General features: G+C 31.9%; 1 protein-coding gene across 2 annotated transcripts in view; it reads right to left on the reverse strand.

Moving 5' to 3' along the window:
* Positions 1 to 2,630: 2,630 nt before the first annotated feature.
* Positions 2,631 to 22,108, reverse strand: part of Surf4 (Surfeit locus protein 4) — a 34,142-nt gene continuing 14,664 nt past the window's right edge. For both annotated transcript variants that reach the window (XM_035370383.2, XM_035370385.2), the window contains exons 4-5: positions 11,956 to 11,999; positions 2,631 to 3,348 (exon numbers count right to left, since the gene is read on the reverse strand). In XM_035370383.2, the coding sequence (XP_035226274.1) occupies positions 2,895 to 3,348; positions 11,956 to 11,999 (498 nt within the window). In that variant the 3' untranslated portion in view covers positions 2,631 to 2,894. The remainder of the gene's footprint in view (positions 3,349 to 11,955; positions 12,000 to 22,108) is intronic.

A 22,108-nucleotide genomic window follows, 5' to 3' on the forward strand; every position in this document is an offset into this window, starting at 1 on the left:
TGAAGATAATGCATGTTAACCGAAATAATAAATACATAGATTATTTAAAAAATAAATTAAATTAAAATAATATTTCGAATTTGGATTTTATTTATTTAAATAAGAGCTCTAGACCTATGCTTCCAGATAATTTTTTTTAAAAAATAAGATGCAGAATGTTATGAAACTAGTATATGAAAATTTTGTGAAAATGCTGAGTCCATGAGAACAGTTCTCTATTTTTTTAAACTAGATATAATTAGAAAACATTTTCATCAACAATACAGGTTGGAGATACACTTGGAAAAAAATTTCATAAACAAAGAGGGATCAGTCACAAATTTAATGATTAATGTTTTAGCTATAATAGAACCATTAATTTTCATAATAGGTAGTTTTTATATAAAAGCTACTTGTTTAAGCTGCTAATAGATATAGCAGAGAAATAAATAATCAACAAATTGTTCTTGAATATCATCCTCTAAACACATAAAAAAATCATTTATAGTATTACGACAGATTTTACACATTAAAATTGACAATGCATTTAATTTTAATGACAACTGACAATGTATGAATGGAATAAATACTTAAGGAAATAAAATACACAACCCCCCTTTTTTTAGAAATGTAAGTATACACAAGAAAATGCAGGTTACTTAGAGTTGGGTAAAATATGAATACAAGATATGCGAATACTTCAAAAACTGCAGTTAAATAACTGCAACAATTTAACAAGAATAATTTTTTAAAGTACAATTCTCTACAGTTATTCCAACATTTCTTTTATATAATTAGTAGATTAATCCCAAGAGAAATTTTAATATTCTGGTTAAAAATACAATGTAAATCACAACATCCTCTAGATTTTAGTGTCTATTACATTGTAACAGAACGTTATGAAATAATAATGGACTTCATCATCCATCTCTCACATTTGATATTATCAGAAAAAGGAATGTTAAAGCTACTTTACATATTCTAAAAATTCTCAAAAAACTGGTTCTTCATGACACAGCACAACTATCTGCACTGCACTCTTGCTTGCTGTGATAGTACCTCATCAACCTTAGTGATAATCATAGTTTTCTACTGTTTCTATTCTAGCTAATTTTTTGGTTAGGAATGAAACCAGTATCTAGTCTTTAACATAAACCCCACAGAAAAATGTACCCTTATTAAATAAGAGATCCAGGCAACAATGCAAGTACGTGGCTGGTTATTAGCTAAATGACGTCTGTTGAGCTCCTCTGTATGGTATTGGAGCTCTCATCAATATCTCAGACATAAGATTAGTTCTGCAAATTATCATATCCCACCAGTTGCCAATTTAACAAAACTAAAAAACATATAACATAGTCATCATTAATAGGATGGAATAGTGGAGTAATAATTTGCCAAACTGAATTGCAGGATATAAAATATTATATGTCATGCAGTGCAGATAATCAAGAATCTGGAATGTCTAGAAATTTTGAATACCAACTGTTCTTTCTTTTACCATTAACTATATTATTTTATTCCTTTCTGTTATGGTGTAGCTTTAACAAAAATACCAGAGACCATCATAACTAACTCTAGATAATAAATATTTAGCTGCTGTTTAATCTATACAACCTGGAAATTTGTAAGTCTATTTTTTTTATTTGTTAAAGTGAAATAAAAATGATAAAATATTCATTTAGCAAACTTCTAATAAGTGAAATAAGACTTCCTTCCTCAGTTGGAATTCCCCCCCCCCCAGTGCATTAGTATGATTTACAGAGATCATGAGTGTGAGTGAATGGATAATTTACATAAACAAAACTTAATACAAATATTAATTATTTTTTGGTCCTTAATATATTAATCACTTGATGCTATTTCAAATAATAAAATATACTTAAAAACCCACATGGCACAATATCGCCCTCATTAATTAGAATACTTAAACCTGATCATAGAAATAATCAGAACTACAACTTATATTCCTCATTACAGAAAAAACAGTTAACATTTAAAAATTTGTAATCAAATTTATTAAAAGGAGTAGCAAATAGTGGTAAAAATTAAGATTTAAACTTCAGCCGCACAAGATCACAGGAGATGAAATGAATATCAGCCAAACACAGGATTTCATATATATATATTTACTTAACATTTTAAAGTCTTTGTTTATCAAGAAACATGTTAGTATCATACGAAATGTGCAACTACGAAATACCCAAAATTATAAAAAGTTTTCTTGTTTTAGTTATTTCAAAACGAAAACACTTTTCTTTCTAAAATAAATTGTTCAATGATTACATATTTATTTCATCTGCTTTTATTTCTTGAACTGAAATAAAAGCAGATGAAATTACATTACAGTAAAATCATAAAAAATACCTTAGCCTTACAATAATTATGAAAAAATTAAAAAGACTGACATTTTCACAATCATTATTCTAGCTCTTCCGAAAATGAAATGATTATTATTATTAATAATTTGATTTAGTACAGAATGAGCAATCATTAGGCGTAAAATAATTACCAAATCCACAAAAATACAACGTTTTATACCATTACACACAAAAAGAAATTAATTTACAATAAGTGATATATTCATTTTAGGTGCATTTACCTATACTTAGAATTAAACTGTATAATAATTAATACTAGACATCATGAACTCAGTGCAAAAAAAAATTCATTTTTATTATCATATAATGACTGCATAAATTAAAATATGTAAGTTACACATGAAAAATGGTAATTTAATGTTGCTGAACATGCCCAATGTTGAGTATTTTCACAAAGCTCTGAAAAATGATATGAACATATTTCTCAAAATAGCACACAGTGTTTTAAAAGTATAAAATTCCTCAAAAATTGTTTATTTAGACACCTTGAAGACAGAAATAACAAGCAAATGGGACAATACACAATTATAAAGATCACCATTTTTTCTTGTGCTCATCCATACTTACACCTCCTGGACCTAAATATACTACCATAAGCAATCCACCAACAACAGATAAAGTTTGGAAAAAGTCATACTTTAGAAAATCTCTCATTGGTTTATATGAAGGAAGTGTCCACCATGCATTTGAATAGAAATTTAAACAAGATAACCATAAAACTAAAACTAATGCAGATAGCTTTGTTTTATAACCCACAGTGACTAGTACCATAAGTGCTGAAGCCACTATATTTTGGATGACTTGGAAAAAGCTGAGTTCCAATTTCAGAACTGTGACGAACATGAAAACCAGCAGAATGCGCCCAGTTAATTGAAGATAATTTTTTGGCTTGTTTTCTCCTAGTGTTGGAATCCCAGCAAATAGACTTTTTCCTTCAACTCTGCTTTCTGCAATTAACAGCAAAAGAGCTCCAACAAGAGAAAGATTCCTATAGAGGTAAGACAGAAGGGAGAAATGTGAATGGGTAAATTAAATACACTAAGAATATATACACACATTTATTAATAAGCATGCAAAATAATATGCATATTACGCATCTTAATATGATGATTTAAATACGATGGGTAGTTTGAAATTAATTAAATTATTAAACACACAATGTAATTTATGAAATTATAAAGAAGCATATCATTACACCATTTATATTTCAGAAATAAAATTACTGTTTGTTTCAGGTGTGTTACAGAGAAAAGATTACAGAAGTTTGTGAGTCGCAGGAAAGGCCCTGAGAGCCACAGTTTGTCCATTCCTGTTGTATATACTTACATTATGGCATATTACTGTTATGATAATAATACTCTCTCAAAATAAATTCATAAAACTTTGGCTAAAGAAATAAATACTAAATGGCATTTATGTCTGCCTTTAAAAAAAAAACTGTTATTTATGAAAATGGTCAAAACTTTGTCTCAATAATTTACACATATTCTAGACTCTAGCTTGTGTATGACTCGAAAGAGTGAGTGAGAGATTATGGCGCAAAACCAAAGATGGTTATAAAGCGCCAAACAGGAGATGAGGTGTGTACAACTGAGTATGACTCGAAAGAAAGATGTAAAATTTTAATTATTGAATGATGAAATCCCTTTTCCACAGTTGCAAGAGGCAGAAAACAGATAGTAATTATTATTTTTTTTAATATTTATTTTGACCAGCATAGTTATGCTAATGTTCTATCACTGAACACAGACTATTCTCTTTTTAATACATATTAAATTTTCTAAAAATTATATTCAAAAGAGTATAAGTGAAAAAATACTGAATAAAAATATTTCTGATTTAAAGTTTCATTAATTATAAAACTTCCAATGTCTTTGCTGCTGCTTTTGAATCAGAATGTAAAATTATTCTAATGCACACAAATTGCACATTACTAAATAAGTATTACGAACAATTTCAAATAACAATTAAAAAAAAAAAAAAAAAAAAAAAAAATCCGATATGGACACCATGACTTTGTTGTATGGCCTGTTAAATTATACACATTTTTTGCTGCACTACTTAAACTTACTTCCTCAAATAACCTGAAATTAATGCAACTTAAGCAACTGTTTGATCCCTGAAAGCAAGTTGAAAAAGACAAAAAATTGCAAATTTTGATATTAAGCATCCTGGCCCACTTTCGTCGCATAAGAGTCAATCCTCCACTAATTTTATTTTAAGTTGAAAAAGACAAAAAATTGCAAATTTTGAAATTAAGCATACTGGCCCACTTTTGTCGCATAAGAGTCAATCTTCCAATAATTTTATTTTTCATAACAAGTATCAAACTTTCCCAAATTTATATTTAGGAATCAGGTGATTGCATTAAAAGTTAAATTTCATTATTTGTTATTTTTTTTTCTTTCAAATTTGACCATTTAAGACATTTCTGTAATTGGAAGTATTTGACTACGACCAACAATTGCAAACATAAAGGCCAGGTAAGGGGGTGGGTGTATATATATATGTGTGTGTGTTTGTAAGATAAAAAATATGTAATTCAGCATCATAATTTAATTTAGTAATAGCATTTTAATTAGGTTATTTCCTCTTTATTCTAAAAATAATAACAATATCCTGGCCCACTTTTGTCGACATTAATTTCTAGATTAATGTCTACTTGAGGACTCTAAAAACTACTACATTTCTTCGTTGAGTTTCCAAACTATCTGAGAACTGGATGAAAGAGGTACTGTCACGAGCAACAACAGTTGTATAAATGTAATTTCTTTATTTTAGGTTAAATTTTACGGTTTGGCAACATTGTATCGTTTTTATGTTTTAGAATAAAAAAAGCAAAATGCACCATGATTTTGCATTATGGTGGATTGCCTGTTTTATAGTGAATTAATTGGGTGGATTGCCCATATTACTTGATCATAAGTTTTTCTTTAATGGAGTACCGACTGAATGAACAAAATTCAGGTAGAGTCTCGTAACATGGTGACTGTTTGACGCGATATTAAAGCTACGTTATTTTGAATTATCTATTATTCTGAAAATGGAATTACTTCTTAAAAAACACTCTCCTATAAGAGCTAACTTCACAAAGTGCCTTAATGGTTTGAATGACTTATTAAAGGCAGATCATGTTAAAGAAGAGAGCATTAGATCTAACTTTGCTAATTTACGTAGAATTTATTGTCAGCTAACTGAAATAGATCAAGAAATAAGCTCTTTATTATTAGAAGATAAAGACGATAAAAAGTATCAGAACGAGTACACAAGAATAGAAGAATATAATGAAAATTTCGTAAAGGCAGAAGTAAATGTAGAAATGTATTTAAATAGAATTTCTAAAAACCGAAATTTTTCTAAAACTGAAAGTTCTGTTGATTCTTCACTCGTTCAAAAACGAAAGTTAAAGTTACCGCAGATCAAAATTTTGAAATTTGATGGGGAAATCAAAGATTGACTTGCCTTTTGGAGCCAGTTCAAAAGAATACATGATGATGAAAATATTGCGAAAGAAGATAAATTTCAATATTTAATTCTAATTCTATGTATGACTGAAGGCTCTAGAGCTTGCGATATTGTCGATAGTTACCCACCGACATATGAAAATTATGATAAAGCTATTGCATGTTTAAAATCAAGATTCGGCAGGGAGGAATTACTAATTGAATTTTATGTACGCAAACTTTTAAATCTTGTTGTAAAAAATGTTACCGAAGAAAAAATAAAGTTAGACATGTCAAAATTACACGATAAATTAGAATTGCATCTAAGAGCTTTGGAGTCCATAGGCTTAACATCCGATACATATTCAGCTATACTTTTTTCTCTTGTAGAATCGTGTATTCCAGAAGACACTTTTAGAGTTTAGTTAAGAAACACTATAGTTAACACCAAATTTGATTCTTCAGAAGAAAATGCTTATGGGGAGAAATTAAAAAAATTATTATTGTTCCTGAAAGCTGAAATTGAAGGGGAAGAATGTATTTGTTTAGCAAAGGAATTTGTTAGTAAAGAACAAAAATTTCAGAAGGTAAAAAATACAACGTTCTGTTCCTAGTAATCCACTGACTACATCAGATTTTTTTGTGGGAACCACAGAGAAAAAAGGCATATTTTGTGATAAATTGCAAGAAAGTAAAGATTGCTTTTCTGCACGTAAACTCAAGTTTCAAGAAATTTTAAAAAACAAAAAGGTCTGTTTAAAAATTGGACATCGTTCTAAATTTTGCAAGTCCAACATCAAATGTGTTCTTTGCTTTAAAAAATGTTCGATTTTGATGTGCCCAGAACTCCCTGGAAATAAGATGAAAGTTGACGTACAGGAACTTGAGAAGACGTTGTCGTCTGATGTTAGTTCGTCTAACTTATGCACTTCTGATGAAATATTGCTTCAAACGTTACAAGTGAAACTGAAGACTAAAGGGAAAGAGTTACAAGTACATGTACTCATTGACACTGGCTTACAACATTCTTACATTCTTAAAGAAACAGCTAAGAAACTAGGTTTGAAGCCTACATAAAAAGAGAATCTTAATTCACTCTCTATTTGGGGGAATTACAACCGAGAAAAGGGAGCATTATGTTTATGATGTTAACTTGATATCTTTGAAAGGGGACTTCTGTAACATAAAGGTTCTGGATCAGCAGATCATTTGTGGCAACATTCCTCGGTTGAAAAGAGACCTTTATAAGGAAAAGTTTAGAGAAAATAAAATTTGGCTCACTGACTATGGAGAAGGCTGTCCTAATATTGATCTGCTAATAGGTGCAGATTATTGTGGTAATATACATACAGGAAGAATATATACATTGAAATCCAATTTGATTCCACGTGAAACTTATTTAGGATGGGTTATCATGGGTAACATGTCCGAAGAAATTTTTGACGAAACTTCATCCCACTTAGTGACATCTTTACTGATTAAAAGTTCTTCCGTGGCTGATTTGTTGAAATTAGATACTATAGGTATAAAGCACCCTACTGAAACAAGAACTAAAGAAGAAACGGAACAGTTCATTATTCAGCATTTTCGAAAAACCGTTCAGAGAGATGAAAGTGGCAGTTACATCGTCAAACTACCTTGGATAGAGACGTACGAGACGTTACGTGAAAACAAAGATATATAGCTGAAAAAAGATGCATAAGTAATACTCAGAAACTTCTTAAAGAAGGAAAATATGATGACTATGAAGCTGTATTTAAGGAATGGTTACAGAAAACTTTCATCGAAGAAGTACCAAATAGTGAATTGGGAAATTCTTGTCATTATTTGCCTCATAAAGGTATTTTTAAAGGAAATTCTACTACGAAGGTACGCCCTGTATTTGACGCTTCGTGTAGAAGTACGAACTCACTTTCGCTCAACGACTGTCTAGAAACAGGACCAAATCTTATCGAAAAAATTCCTCCATTACTTATGAGATTTTGTCAGAAGGAAATTGGTGTAGTTTCAGATATAAAAAAGGCGTTTTTACAGATATCTGTGGCCAAAGAAGACCAAGATTTTCTTAGATTTATATGGTGGGAATATTATAAGGAAAGAAAACAAAAAATTTATCATCACCGATGAGTAGTGTTTGGACTTACGAGTAGCCCCTTCTTGCTAGCTGCCGTTCTAGATTACCATTTGGGACAAAATGAAAGCCATTTTCCTGAAACCGTAGAAAAGCTGAGGAGTGCATTCTATGTGGAAAACTGCATAACTTCGGTAACTGGTCAAGATGAACTTAAGAAATTCATTTTTGAAGCAAAACAGATTCTGGCTACAGGTTGTTTTGATTTAAGAGGTTGGGAACATTCCAGTCTGACAGGTGAAAAAAGTTTTAAAAAAATCCCTGTTCTTGGATTATTATGGGATAAAACGAAAGATGTTCTGTTTTGCGATCTTGAAAAAATTGATTTCAAACAAAAAACCATTACTAGAAAATATGTTCTTTCGACAGTTCACAGCCTCTTCGATCCTATAGGAATTCTGTATCCAGTAACGATTCGTTTGAAACTGTTAATACAGAGTAGCTGGAACCTGAAGATTGGCTGGGATGAAACCTGTCCAGAAGATATTTGCCTGGAGTTCAATAAATGGCTTGAAGATTTACATCTTTTGACAGAGATCAAAATTCCAAGATATGTCCAAAGCCAATGTCCCGGAAGAAAAATTGAGTTTTCAAACATTTTGTGATGCGAGCAAGTCCGCCTATAGCGCAATTGTATTTCTATGAAGCAAATTTGAGAAAGGGGTAAAAGTTAATTTAAATGAAGCTAAAAGTAGAGTGGCTCCTTTAACAAAGATAACGATGCCTCGATTAGAATTGTTAGCATGCTTGATCGGAGCTCGTCTCACTGCAACAGTGAAAGAAGCAATGGATTTAAAGGGAATACCAAGTACCTGTTGGGCTGACTCCTCTATCATTATGTTCTGGATCAAGCATGAAGATAACTGGGGAACATTTGTAAATAATCGAGTGAAGGAGATAAGAAATTTAACATCAAAGGAACAACAGAAGCATATTTCAGGAAGCGACAATCCGGCTGATCTCCCATCCAGAGGATGTTCCACTGGAGTTTTGCTCAGATCCAGATGGTGGGAGGGTCCACCGTGGCTTAAACAGCCTGAAGAAAATTGGCTCGTCTCTGAAATTAAATTAAATATGAAAGAGGTTTCTAAAGAAAGAAAAAAAGGAAAACTGTCTTAGCTACCTCAAATGCTTATAACGAAAAATAGTACTTGCATCGTTTTTCTAAATATTCGAGAATCATTCATCTGATAGCTTGGATTCTGCAATTCTTTCATAATTGCAGAAATTCCTATTGTAAACTGAAGGAATAATTATCTGTTCAGGAAATAGCAGCAGCTGAGAAAAGGCTTTTCTTAATTGTTCAGAAAGAACCTTTCTAAAACAAATCTACAAAAACAAAGTTGAAAACTCTTTGCATTTTCACTGATAAAGAAGGTTTAATGAGACTGAAGACAAAAATCCTTCGAAGAGATGATATAGATTATTTCGTGTGTCCCATACTTTTACTTTCTGATCATCAAATTGTAGAAAAGTTAATTTTCGAAAGACATACAGTACTTTTACACGCTGGAGTTCAAATTGTTTTGACGGATATTTGTCAATGGTTTTGGATTTTAATAGGACGCAAAACAATTCAAAGGGTAATTGCAAAATGCATTCGATGCAAAAGATATAATGGATGGAAAGAAAGTTGGATACTTTTATTCACCTGTGCTGTTTATAGGGCCATACATCTTGAACTGATACAAGTACTTTCCACCGACGATTTTTTGTTGGGCTTCAGAAGGTTCATAGCCAGATGTGGACGACCAAAAACTATGCATAGTGACAATGGTACGAACTTTGTTGGGACTAACAACCTCTTTCTTTCACTCGATTGGAACAAAATTATGTGAGAATGTTCAATTTTGAAGATTACATGGAAGTTCAATCCTCCCCAACAGCTGCGTGGTGGTGGGGAGAGCGTATTATTCAGATGATTAAGAAAATTTTGAGAAGAATATTAGGAAGAGCCTGCTTGAGATGTGAAGAGCTGTGTACCATTCTCTGCGATATGGAAGCTGTTATCAATGCAAGACCGTTAAATTATTTGTTTGAAGATTTAATGCCTTTAACACCCTCTATGCTCATTCAGGATATAAGAACGGAGGGAGTTCCGTACTTAGACTATATAGATGAAGTCAACATCACTAAGCGATATAGATATCGACAGAAATTACATCAAGATCTCAGAAGATGATTTAGAGACGAATATTTGAGTCTCCTAACTCATTCCAGAGATAATAAAGCTACTCGAAGACAAAAATATTTAGGAGATGTGGTACTTGTCAACAAAAAAAGATTGGACTGGCCATTGGGTCAAGTTATTGAACTATTCCATAGTCAAGATAATTTTGTTAGAGTGGCAAATGTGAAAACAGCTGCAGGTGAATTGATCCGTCCTGTGCAACGATTGTATCCTTTAGAAGTGATGGACGACGAGAACTTGTTTTTACCTAAACAAAACCAATTTAACATTCCTGCTAGTAAAGAAATTAACTTTAAACCTCCTGATAAGATAATTAAAACTAGATGTGGTAGAACTGTTGTAAAACCTTCGCGTTTAAATTAGTTTTTTTTTCTTTTTATGATTATACTAAGTATTGTTTAGACTCATTATTAAGCATATTGTATTTTGATTATGTTCCGTCTACCAAAATCAAAAGGAGGGAGGGAGGAGATGTCGCGATGGTTGTATGAATGTAATTTCTTTAAAGGTTAAATTTTATGGTTTGGCAACATTATATCGTTTTTATGTTTAATAATAATAAAAGCAAAATGCACCATAATTTTGCATTAAGGTGGATTGCCTGTTTTATAGTGAATTAATTGGGTGGATTGCCCGTATTACTTAATTATAAGTTTCTCTTTATATTTCTTTTAATGGAGTACCGACTGAATGAACAAAATTCAAGTAGAGTCTCATAACAGGTACTAAACAAAGGATGGCAAAGCTCCAGAGACACACAGATCTCAACTAAGCAAAGGAACTAAAAAGAAAGTTTGTGGAAAGAAACTATCTGATATAAAATAAAACATAAAAAAAGAGTGTATTAATTTTAAATTACCTTCACATTTGTCATTTGTGCAGTTCCGATGGCCAATACCTACTCTAACATGGCCATTATTTATAATTTGCATGTTAATTATATTCGTATTATCAATTTTTGATACTTCATCTGTTAGTATGACGATTAACATACGATGGACATTTTGAAACTAAATAAATTATTTAAAACACAATGCAATTTAAGAAATTATAAAGAAGCATATCCTTGCACCATTTCTGTGTCAGAAATAGAATTACTGTTTGTTGCAGGTGTGTTATAGATTAGGGATTATAGAACTTCATGAAGCTCGTGTATTGCAAGAAAAGTTCTGAAATATTGCGGGTATAGCAGAAAGAACTTTTTTAATGTTTAATACTATGTTTTGTTGAACAAAGAGATGGAGCTACATCAGTTGACCCATTTCTTTTAAAATGGTAATGAAACAATCGCTTGTATTCTGAGGAAGATCAATAATACGTTCAAACATTTCATTACAGTGACATACGATACAGCTTTTCTAGAAAAGATACATAGACAATTTAAGTTATAAATATGAATATCTCTTATTCTAATACATACTTAGGTGTAAGCAAATAGTTTTTCAGGTTTCAGTTATCTTTTCTTTAAGATCTTAACAAACAACAGAAAATGTATCTATACAATTGTGTGTGTGTGTGTATGATTATGGCAAAGCCTCGAGGGCTATCTGCCTAAAGGGAGGGATGCCTTCGTGGAGGACTTTCTAAGGGAAACTGGCTCATATACACGTTACACATGGGGAAAACCACGAAAACACCCATGCAGCCAGCCCGTTCGCGGGATTCGAACCTCGGACCGAACTACCAGTGTTCAGCGACTTTACCGCTCGGCCGCTGGTGGGCCTATCTATACAATTGAAATTTAGAGTTAATTAAACAGTATACTAAAAAAGCAAATTTTAACATTTATATAAAGGTAAAATTTAGATGAATTTATGAAGTTATCTTTACCTTAAAAGGAAGTGAAGATCCCACAAGATACTGTATGCAATCGTCTACAAAAAATTCATAACAAATAATATTATTCATGTTAATAAACAAAAACATCATTATTTATGACATAAAAATAATTTAACACATGCATGAAATACTTAACAAAAAATGATTGGTGTTTATATTTTCTAGGAGATTTAAAGAAACCTCTTTTAATATTGTGCAAAATCGGAAACTGTACTAATTTTACCCTCCTCATTTTAAATTCATCAGACAGCCTTTCCTCTCCTCCCCTGCACCCAAGATTTGAATTTGGATTGTGCCACTGCTGGCGAACAGCAGAAAAAGATAATTGTGGAGTTATCTTCAAAGGCACCATAGTATGACATTATGTAATCCTCATTGAGCTGTAATTATTATGTTCGTAATTCTTTTTATGTTATCTTTAAAAAATATTTTAAACACCAGTTGGTCAAGTCTTTACCTTAAGTAAGAATATGTACTCTTCCTTTTATAAACTGGCAGCCCAGCTAAGGGTCTGAAAATTTGACTTATGTGACACTAAACATATTGTCCAAACATCTCCATATGGGTCACCAAAAACAAAATTGAAGAGGATGGACAGTGCATAGTTATCTTGAGGATAAGTAAATTTTAATGTTTGATTATTTTAGTTAAGTAAATTCAGAACTAAAGAAAAGTTAAAAAATTCTGGTCACCTTGACCTAATTACATTTTTGCTGATCATCCGAATTAGTTAAATGTTCTGTTGAATTTGAAGTGACATATAAATTTTGAAGTATGCTGCAATTTAAATTATGAATTGTGGTAGCACATGCTATTTTGGCAGTTTTACAAATGAATGAGTATTTCATATAAAATTCAAGTATTTTGTTCTATGCAAGTTTCAATACGAAGCAGTAAAAATAATTGTAAAATACAATACTTACATAATGAGAACGTTTAGTTTTGTATTGAAAACAGAACAACATACAAAGCATAGAAATATTTAGTCTCAAGATGCTATATTTTGCACTTATGCAAATTACTGAAAGTATCCTATAACAGTTTATGGTCTGAGAATAGTATTTTATTTGTTGTTTCAGAAAATCAATAAAAATGATATTAATTATTATCTTGCTTTTTGTTTTGCTTTTGATTAGATATGTTTGATGTGTACTAAATCCATATAAAAAAACCCTATATATGATGGCATACTAAATGTTTTAGATGCACATTTTGAGGAAATTTATCAACTTCCATTTAAGCATGGATTATTTAGCAAACAAGAAGAAATAGGATTTAACTGATTTAGCAGAGGCTCTAGGTGCAGTGATAGTGGAAAATTTTAGAATTCTTGAAATAAGTAATGTTATAATCACCAGTCCCATGCATGATGCGGATTTTATGAAAGAATGTTTGAACCACATGGGGGAAAAATGGAAATAGAACAGCATGCTCAGAAATTTCAATGACTATTTACTCAACATAGAAATAATGCAGTAAACACTTCAAGAGACTTTGACTTACAAAGCTATTTTCATAGGAAGCTTAAAGAATCAAAAGTAATGACATTTGAGCAGTTAAAGAATTTGGTACTGGGAAATCAAATCAAGAAGAAAGCCCTTTCAGGTTATTAAAAAAAAAAAAAAAAAAAAAAAAAAAAAAAAAAAAAAAACATTTTTTGGGTAACTGGAGTGAGTGGAATAACCCACATCAGCTTGCTAACAAAATAGATCTGTACGAAGAAGTTATGAATGTATGAAATAAACATTTTAGTTAGGAAACCCCCAAGTTTCAACAATGAGATAGTCCCCAAAATCATAGAGGTAATCCTCAACGTATTAAAAATACCTCATCAAGAGATAATGCAAAAAAATGAAGACTGGGAAACAGTTAACTGCTATGGTTATGCGAAGTCACGCTTTATCAAGGTTAAATGCACGGTCTGCTCCTCTCCCCTCAAAGCAGAAGCTGATTTTAGAGCTACCTTCAGACACCAGTGACTTTTGAGAGTAAAAATAAACAGGTTAACCAGAATTGCATATACTGGCAATGGAGCCAACCACATTACAGCGGGATAAACATTATATCCACTTTTGAGAGAAAGACGAATAGAGTTTGGGAAAGCCAGAATGTTACCCTCACCAATGGTCTTCAGGATCCTTCTAAATAACTTTATGTGCATTACCTACACCAAAAGACAACAGAACACTTTTAAGAACTGATTTTTTTTTTAAGTAGCACTAAAATTGTTTTAGATCTTCCAAATAAAAGATGGTATTTCCATGGCAACCCTAAGCAGAAATTTAGCTTTAGTGGTGATGTTTTCAAACCACCCCTGTGTTAAAAAATAATGCAGAATTCAATACAATGTGATTAAGAGAAAATGAAGGAAAACATTTGATTGAAAATTAAAGGGAAAACTCAGTGCTCTGTTAATGAAATACAAGACTGTGATTAACTATATTTAACACCATTGGGAATAATCTTCGAGTTTTTAGTACCCCCATAACAGATGTCTCTAGCCAAGAAGGGTATTTTAAAGAAGGAGCTCGATGATCTGCTGGAAAAGAAAATAATAGAGGAATCTGAGTCTCCATACATTGCATCTGTAGTTATTGTACTTAAACTAAACATAAAATTCTAACTTTGCACTGATTACCAAGAACTGAATGCTTTTACGATGTCAGACTTTTCCATTACCTAGGATGGATGACTTACTACATGCTGCTAAACACACACCAGATATGATAATCACTGATTTGTAGTCTGAAGTCACATCAAGTCAGCTTCTGTCCTACAGACAGAGAAAAAACAGTATTTGTTTGGAATTTTGGAATATTCTGGTTCATTCAAATGCTTTTTGGACTGAAAACTGCTCTGGCCATTTCCGATATTAACAGATAAATTCCAAAATGGCTGGAAAGATATGCTTGTTCTTGCTTATTTAGATAATATTATAAAACTATGACAGACTTTCAAAAAAACATGCAGCTGACCTAGAAGTTTTCAAAAGACTGTTGCAATTTAAACTTGCTGAAAATCACTAGAAAAGCAGTTAACATGAAATATCTTCATTATTGGATTACTAATGAAGGAGTAGAACTTTATCCAGGAAAAAAACCTCTGCTATACAAGGGATGCCTGCTCCAAGGAACTTTCTTGCAGACTTGTTCCTGGTATAGATAGCTAGACCTCTAAGTGAAGTAAAAAAAAAAAAAAAAAAAAAAGATGTAAGCTGCACATGGGGATCAGAAGAAGAAAACTCTTTCCAGACATTAAAATAACTACTTGTTAGTCATTCAATCTTAAAGCACACTGATGCAACAAAGCCTTACATAGTTTAAATGGATGCTAGTAACTAAGAATTGGGTGCTGTGCTATTATAAGAAAAATGTTCAGAAGAACATCCAATAGAATAGCGGTCGCCAACCAGTGGTCCTTGAAAACATTTTGATGGTCCACAGAAAAATTGGGACATTATTTATATTTTTATGAAGATTCAGTTTAAAAAATGATGAGTAACAAAACCTATTATAGAATATGGATTATATTTTTTTTTAAAAAAAATTTAGCTGCTACTTTTAGCGAAATTCCTTCTGTATTTAGCAACTTTTGCAGGTGTATCTAGCGACATTTGAGAGTGACAGTTGGCATCCATGGATATGTTGCTGTTATCAATAATAGCGCAAATTCTCTTTCCTTTTTAATTACAAACTTATGCTATTGTAGTCATTAACAACACAGTTTTTTTCTGTGTCAGTAAGCAACTTGATGGATTTTTATGAGAACCATCTGCATTCTTGCTTATAATTGCATCACTGGAAGTTTCCGTTTTTGTTTTCTCTAACTGTTGATCGATGGCGCCATTGCTGAATAAGCGATGATTATTGAGTTTACAATTAAAAATTGGTTAAGTTTATTGATATTGCTTTGCGTTTGCCGGTTTGTTCTTGCTTTTTGTAAAGTTCCTTTTCAGTCATATGGAAATGTGAAGTTTTCTGTACAAGAAGGTAAGATTTTTGTACTTTTCATATCATTTTTCAAAATATGTGTATCAGTGAGATGTTAATAGTGTTTTAATTGTTACTCAGAATCAGGGGCAAAGCCTGAATTTCCATAAAGGCATGCTGCTGAACACCAAATGTTTTGAAAATTATATTAACAAATGAAAATTGGAATTACATGTATTGGAAAGTTGAATATTGTTTTTCCGAATTAATATGTTGTTTTTAAGGTCTGATTAAAAGGTTTTTTTAAATTCATACTAGTGGTTCGTCAAATATAAAATTATGTATGTAGTGATCCATGAAATTCTAAGGGTTGACGACTGCTGCAATAAAATATGGTAGCCATTTGTTATCTGCCACTGAAAGAAATTAAACAGAATGAGAAGCCCTTGCTGTGGTAAGGGCCTTGAATACATTCCATGACTATACTGTCTGCCTGTGGCATATGATTATTACCAACCACTGAAATGGATTTTAAGTTTGATGAAACTTGATGGTAGACTTCCTAGGCAGGCTGTTTAACTACAATCCTATAATTTAAAGATGGAATGAATCCCTGGAAGAGGATGTCCCAGGAAGCCTACTGCTGAATCCCCATTGGGTTTGTTTCATTGGTTTATTTGATTACAATACAACACATGAAGGCTATCTGCCTAAGGAAAGGGATACCTTCATGGAGGACCTTTGTAAGGGAAACAGGCTTGTATACACACTGCACACAGGAAATCCATGAAAACGGACAGGTTAAATTTTAGAACAACATCGGAGCCAGAGAGGAGTCTGTAACAAATCAAAAACTGTATTAAGATTTCTCTCCTAATTTTGAACTCATTGGAGGGACTTTGCTCACCTTCCCCTTAAGATTTGATTTGGATTGTGCTGTCGTTGGCGAACAACAGGAAAAGACAATTGCATAGTTATCTTAGGAGGTACCATGACACCATTATGTAATCCTCACTGGATGAAAATATTACATTAGTAATTCTTCTTATGCTATATGTAAAAGAAAATATTTTAAACATTAGTTCTTTGAGTGTTTATTTTTAAGTATGGAAATGTACTGTTTATAATACTGAATTTCAATCTCTATTATCTTGCACATTAAACTGTGATTATTTTATTATTATTCCGCTTTTTTTTTTCTTTGCTACCAGTGCTCTCTTGGACCAAATTTTATTACCCATTTCTGTAATCTATTTTTTAAATATGTCATCACAGCATCATTCTATGTTAAAATATTATTTATAATAGAGTGCAGTTTAATATAATCTTAAGACATCATTGTATTATACTAAAAACAGAAAGGATAATAAAATTAATAGTAATGGAAAGAAAAATACAGGTATTTTTAAAAAATAGATCTGACAGATTCTTGATCCTTTTACTCTCTATGACACAGCAAATGTCAATCCTGAAGCCCAGTTTGAACCATGACTCTGGAAATATGTTGAATTTCATTAAATTTTAAGATAGAAAAACACAAACACATAGTCTTTAGTACAGTTCCATGGAAATCAATCAAATGACATCACAACTAATGATTGAGGTTGCTAAATAAAAACAGTCACTTGTCAGTAGATATATGGTCAATCTCCTATTGAGAAAATATATAGTGTACTGATATGGGCATGGACTATCATTTGAAAAGTTGGGTGATACTGTATTAACTTTTCTCTCCTAATTTTGAACTCATTGGAGGCACTTTGCTCACCTTCCCCTTAAAGATTTGATTTGGATTGTGCTGTCGTTGGCAAACAACAGGAAAAGACAATTGCATAGTTATCTTAGGAGGTACCATGACACCATTATGTAATCCTCACTGGATGAAAATATTACATTAGTAATTCTTCTTATGCTATATGTAAAAGAAAATATTTTAAACATTAGTTCTTTGAGTGTTTATTTTTAAGTATGGAAATGTACTGTTTCTGTTATAATACTGAATTTCAATCTCTATTATCTTGCACATTAAACTGTGATTATTTTATTATTATTCCGCTTTTTTTTTTTTTTTTTGCTACCAGTACTCTCTTGGACCAAATTTTATTACCCATTTCTGTAATCTATTTTTTAAATATGTCATATAGATTTAAGATTAAAAAATGCATTACATGACTATCTCTAAGCTAGACCAACCAATGGTAGAATAATTGCACGTCAGATTAGATCATATTGCAGAGATTATTTGTGTCACAAATCATGATAAGATATAAATGAAATACGTATAAAATAGCAGGAAAGATCATAAGAAATTGGGGTAAAAGTATATTTTAGGTACCCCTTGGCGAAACTTGGTGATTTTTGGCGGTACATGGATACCGAGTTTGTGCAATTCTTTGATTTTTTATTTTGGCTTGCATAACGGCTAAAATTGCTGATACAAAAAGCCAAAATAACGAGACACAGAATTGCACAAACTTGGTAAACCCTGCATACACTGACCTATTTTCACTTAAAAAAAAAAATTCCCGAATTGCACAAACTAGGCATTGTGCATTCCCTTTATCCAAGTACATGCCAACATATTTTCACTTAAAAAAATCCAAGGAATTGCACAATTTTGCAATGCGCACTCCCTTCACTTTGTCCATGTACACATCGAAATATTTTCACTTAAAAAGTCAAAGGAGCATCAGTTCTACAATACAAGCAAACAAAAAATACATAATCTCAATAAACTACATTTTAAAGCAAAAAATAAAATAACATAAAAAAGGAAAAGCATGTTATACATTTAAGCACTACAAAAAGCAAATATCCATTTACCTTATTTAGAAGTTCCTTTGTCTTTAGTGTGTGGCACACAAAATTTCTTAACAGCATCCAAAAACTTCATAAAATTATCTAAACTCGAATCCGTACATCAGCGTCACCATATCCTAACCTTTCTTCCTACAAATCTATTCAAATCTATCTAAACTTTTTTTACGTTCGACCAGACGCATATCCTTCCTACGTACAGGATACTTATAATGGCTACTAAGTAAACCTGCATATACACACACCAGTCAATTAATGCTCTTTTCTCCTTTCATTCTAAATCATACAAAAACTTAATATTAATCTTACTACATTCAGCCAAACGTCACAAAAGCGCTTACAAAACATCCCATGATTCAAAATTTCCCAGAATCATGCAATCGATTATATCACAATAGGTTTTCCATAACATTCAACTACTCAGGCTGCCATAAATGAAACAACAACTTGGTAATAATACAAGGGATACCTTAAAGTCTACTCTAACCGAAATTGGCATATTTCTCTTTCCGCTACTATTAACTGTATCACCATATTCTTTTTCATTATGATGGAGCTACACATTAAAATTCTGAAAACAATTATGACATACTTTATACACATAAAAAATGAGTACAGAATGAATGATTTCCCCTTAATGAAATAAAAACTAATATAAATTATCCTAATCTAAGTTCAGAAGTTTGCTAAAGATACTTGGGAATTTATCCTCACATTCAAAAAAATTTAATTTTCAAGCTGGAATTGACATCCAGAATATATCCATCAAATACACTGTCACATTTGGTTTCCATTAATCATACTGAATAAATGTGTAGTATTTGTTTACAACACAGATACTCAAATTCAAAAATCATGAAATAAATAAGCAGAAAAATAAGAATTTATGTAACATACATATGCTGCAGGATATTCAAAATGCAATATGGAAACGGACAAGAGATATCAAAACAAATTTTATTTTAGAGATTACACATAATATCAATGTTAAATTAATTTGAAATACAAACTTCTTAGGTGACCAAGAAGACAAGGAAAACCAGGAATGAGTGTAGCCTCCACATTTGTCAATAACCATTGCTACATGCTGCAGCACTGAGCGGAAAAGGCTTTGGATATGCTGCTGGGGAGAAGCAGCCAATGCTACCTCCACATATAGTCAAAATTCATCTGGTGTATCCATGGGTGTGGCATGCCCGGCTAGGACTTCTTCAATCATTCACCTAACATGTTTGATGGGTTATAGATCTGGAGAGCAGGCAGGCCAGGATAACAATGCAGTATAAGGTGGACTAAGCAGAAAGCTCCCATGTTATTGAAATGTGGCATAAGGATGAAAATGCTGCAAAACCTCAGAAATACAGTGTTGGTTGGTAAGCGTACAAATAATGCATACTAGGGCAGTGAGAAAGTGGAATCGAATACCACTTCACACCATAACACCAGGTACAGGGGCCAGTATGCATAACAAAACAGTGCAGCAGTTTCTCTCCATGATGTCTCCAAACTCAAATCTGATCATAGTGGATGCTCATCTCTGCTGTTCAAGGCACCACTTCAAAAGCAAACACCTACGGTTTAAAGTTAAACAAAACAATAGACACCTAATGGATAATCCACTGTAATGTAAATGACATTTACTTGTTCATGCAGACACCAATTGTTGTGTTACAGATTGCATCCATGGTGATATAGTTATGTATGTGGCAGTGTGCTCCATCAGTGCCATACATACAATATGAATGGCTTGGTGCTATGAGGTGGTTGTAATTGCTCCTGTATATCAGTCATTCTCTCCCGCACCCATCGATTTCATAATCACATGACTGTTGCTTGGCAACATTTGACATGGTGACTGATTTTCCAGAAGGATAATCGGCAATCTCCATATGCCAGAATTCTGCATTGATCGAACTCGGAAACGTAATCGAATGATGCTAGTGTTTTTCTACCAGGCATACTGAAACTGTACACGCAAAAAATCTCACATTATTCAAAACAGCAATCTTTTCTCCCTTTTTATACAGACTGTAAGGAGTGCTGCAATCGCCGATGATGTGCACATGTGCTAAAATTGCAATCATTTGTATATTGCATTGCAGTATACATATGATGGAAGCTTCAGACTGTTTGGATGCTTCCTTCATGATGTTGCATTTTGGATCAGCAGCAGTTTATATATGTGCAAGACAAAACTATGTAAAGAAAATTCCTAATTTTAATTGGCAAAAGCCCTTTATATTCTAAAGGTAGCAACATATCAATCTAAACTGGGTCATTTCAAATTAATCCATGATCACATGATCTTGCATGGCATTGCAAGGCACATATGTTTTAGCAAATCAATGAATAATATTTCAACAGATATCACTTTCCCAGGTTTTCTTCTGAATGTATTGCACTCCCCAGCTTGTTTGCTTCCAACTAACACATAGTGACTCACTTTTGTGTATCACTCATTGCCTTAAGATATGATCTCCAAAAATAAGGGGTGCATATTATATCCATGACGATATGTGGATCAGAATATGCATCTCAAATATTATTTTGTAGAGAAATAAATTATATTATATCTATGTCTACATTTGTCTTAGTTTTATCATTCATCTACATAATAAACCTCTCCAGTCTATTACAATAAATTAAGTACACTTGGAAATCCTTATTTGGAAGTTAAATTCATGTATGGAGATTGACTAAAAAGTTTTATCTACAAAATTCAAATAAGTGTGTTTGTTCATCTACAAGCTCAAAAGTTCAAACATCCACTGAAATGAAACGTAACATTGCTACTACAATTCATAACTAATTCAACTGAATATTTTTTAATATTTAGATATGCGCCCTGCCGCATATCTAAATATGTTTGACTGCTTTAATGTTTTAAAGATTCAACATTGCAGAGATACCACAGTCTCCCATTCGTGTTCATATAATGTTTTTCAAGTATGTGTTGCACCAGAAATTTATTTTCATTTTCTCTTTTCTTAAACACATTATATTCCTCAATTGAAAACTTTAAATTATTATTTTTGAGTAGACATAATCAAGTTCATTTTCAGTGAAATAGAATTACTATATATAATGTGAACTCATTACACTTTGCATATAAAATTAGTTTAGTTTTGATATTTGACTGTACTCTTAAAAAAGTATTACAGTCAAAAGTCTTTAATCCGGACGTCTGTAATCTGGAAAGATCTATAATCATAATACGTTTACGCATGCGCGTTTAATGTATAATGGACGGTATAAGCTAAGCTAAAATTATCTAATTATTTATTTCAGTTAATGTTGCAGATTGCGTTGTTCCTTAATCTTCTAATTGGATCCGGCTTATTATTTTTTGCAAACTGTTAGAGCAATTTTATAAAAGTAAGCTTGAACTTTCGATTATG

Source organism: Stegodyphus dumicola, chromosome 1, assembly GCF_044657685.1.
Source record: "Stegodyphus dumicola isolate Sdum_Otavi_A_Nest chromosome 1, ASM4465768v1".
Classification (NCBI taxonomy): Eukaryota; Metazoa; Arthropoda; class Arachnida; order Araneae; family Eresidae; genus Stegodyphus; species Stegodyphus dumicola.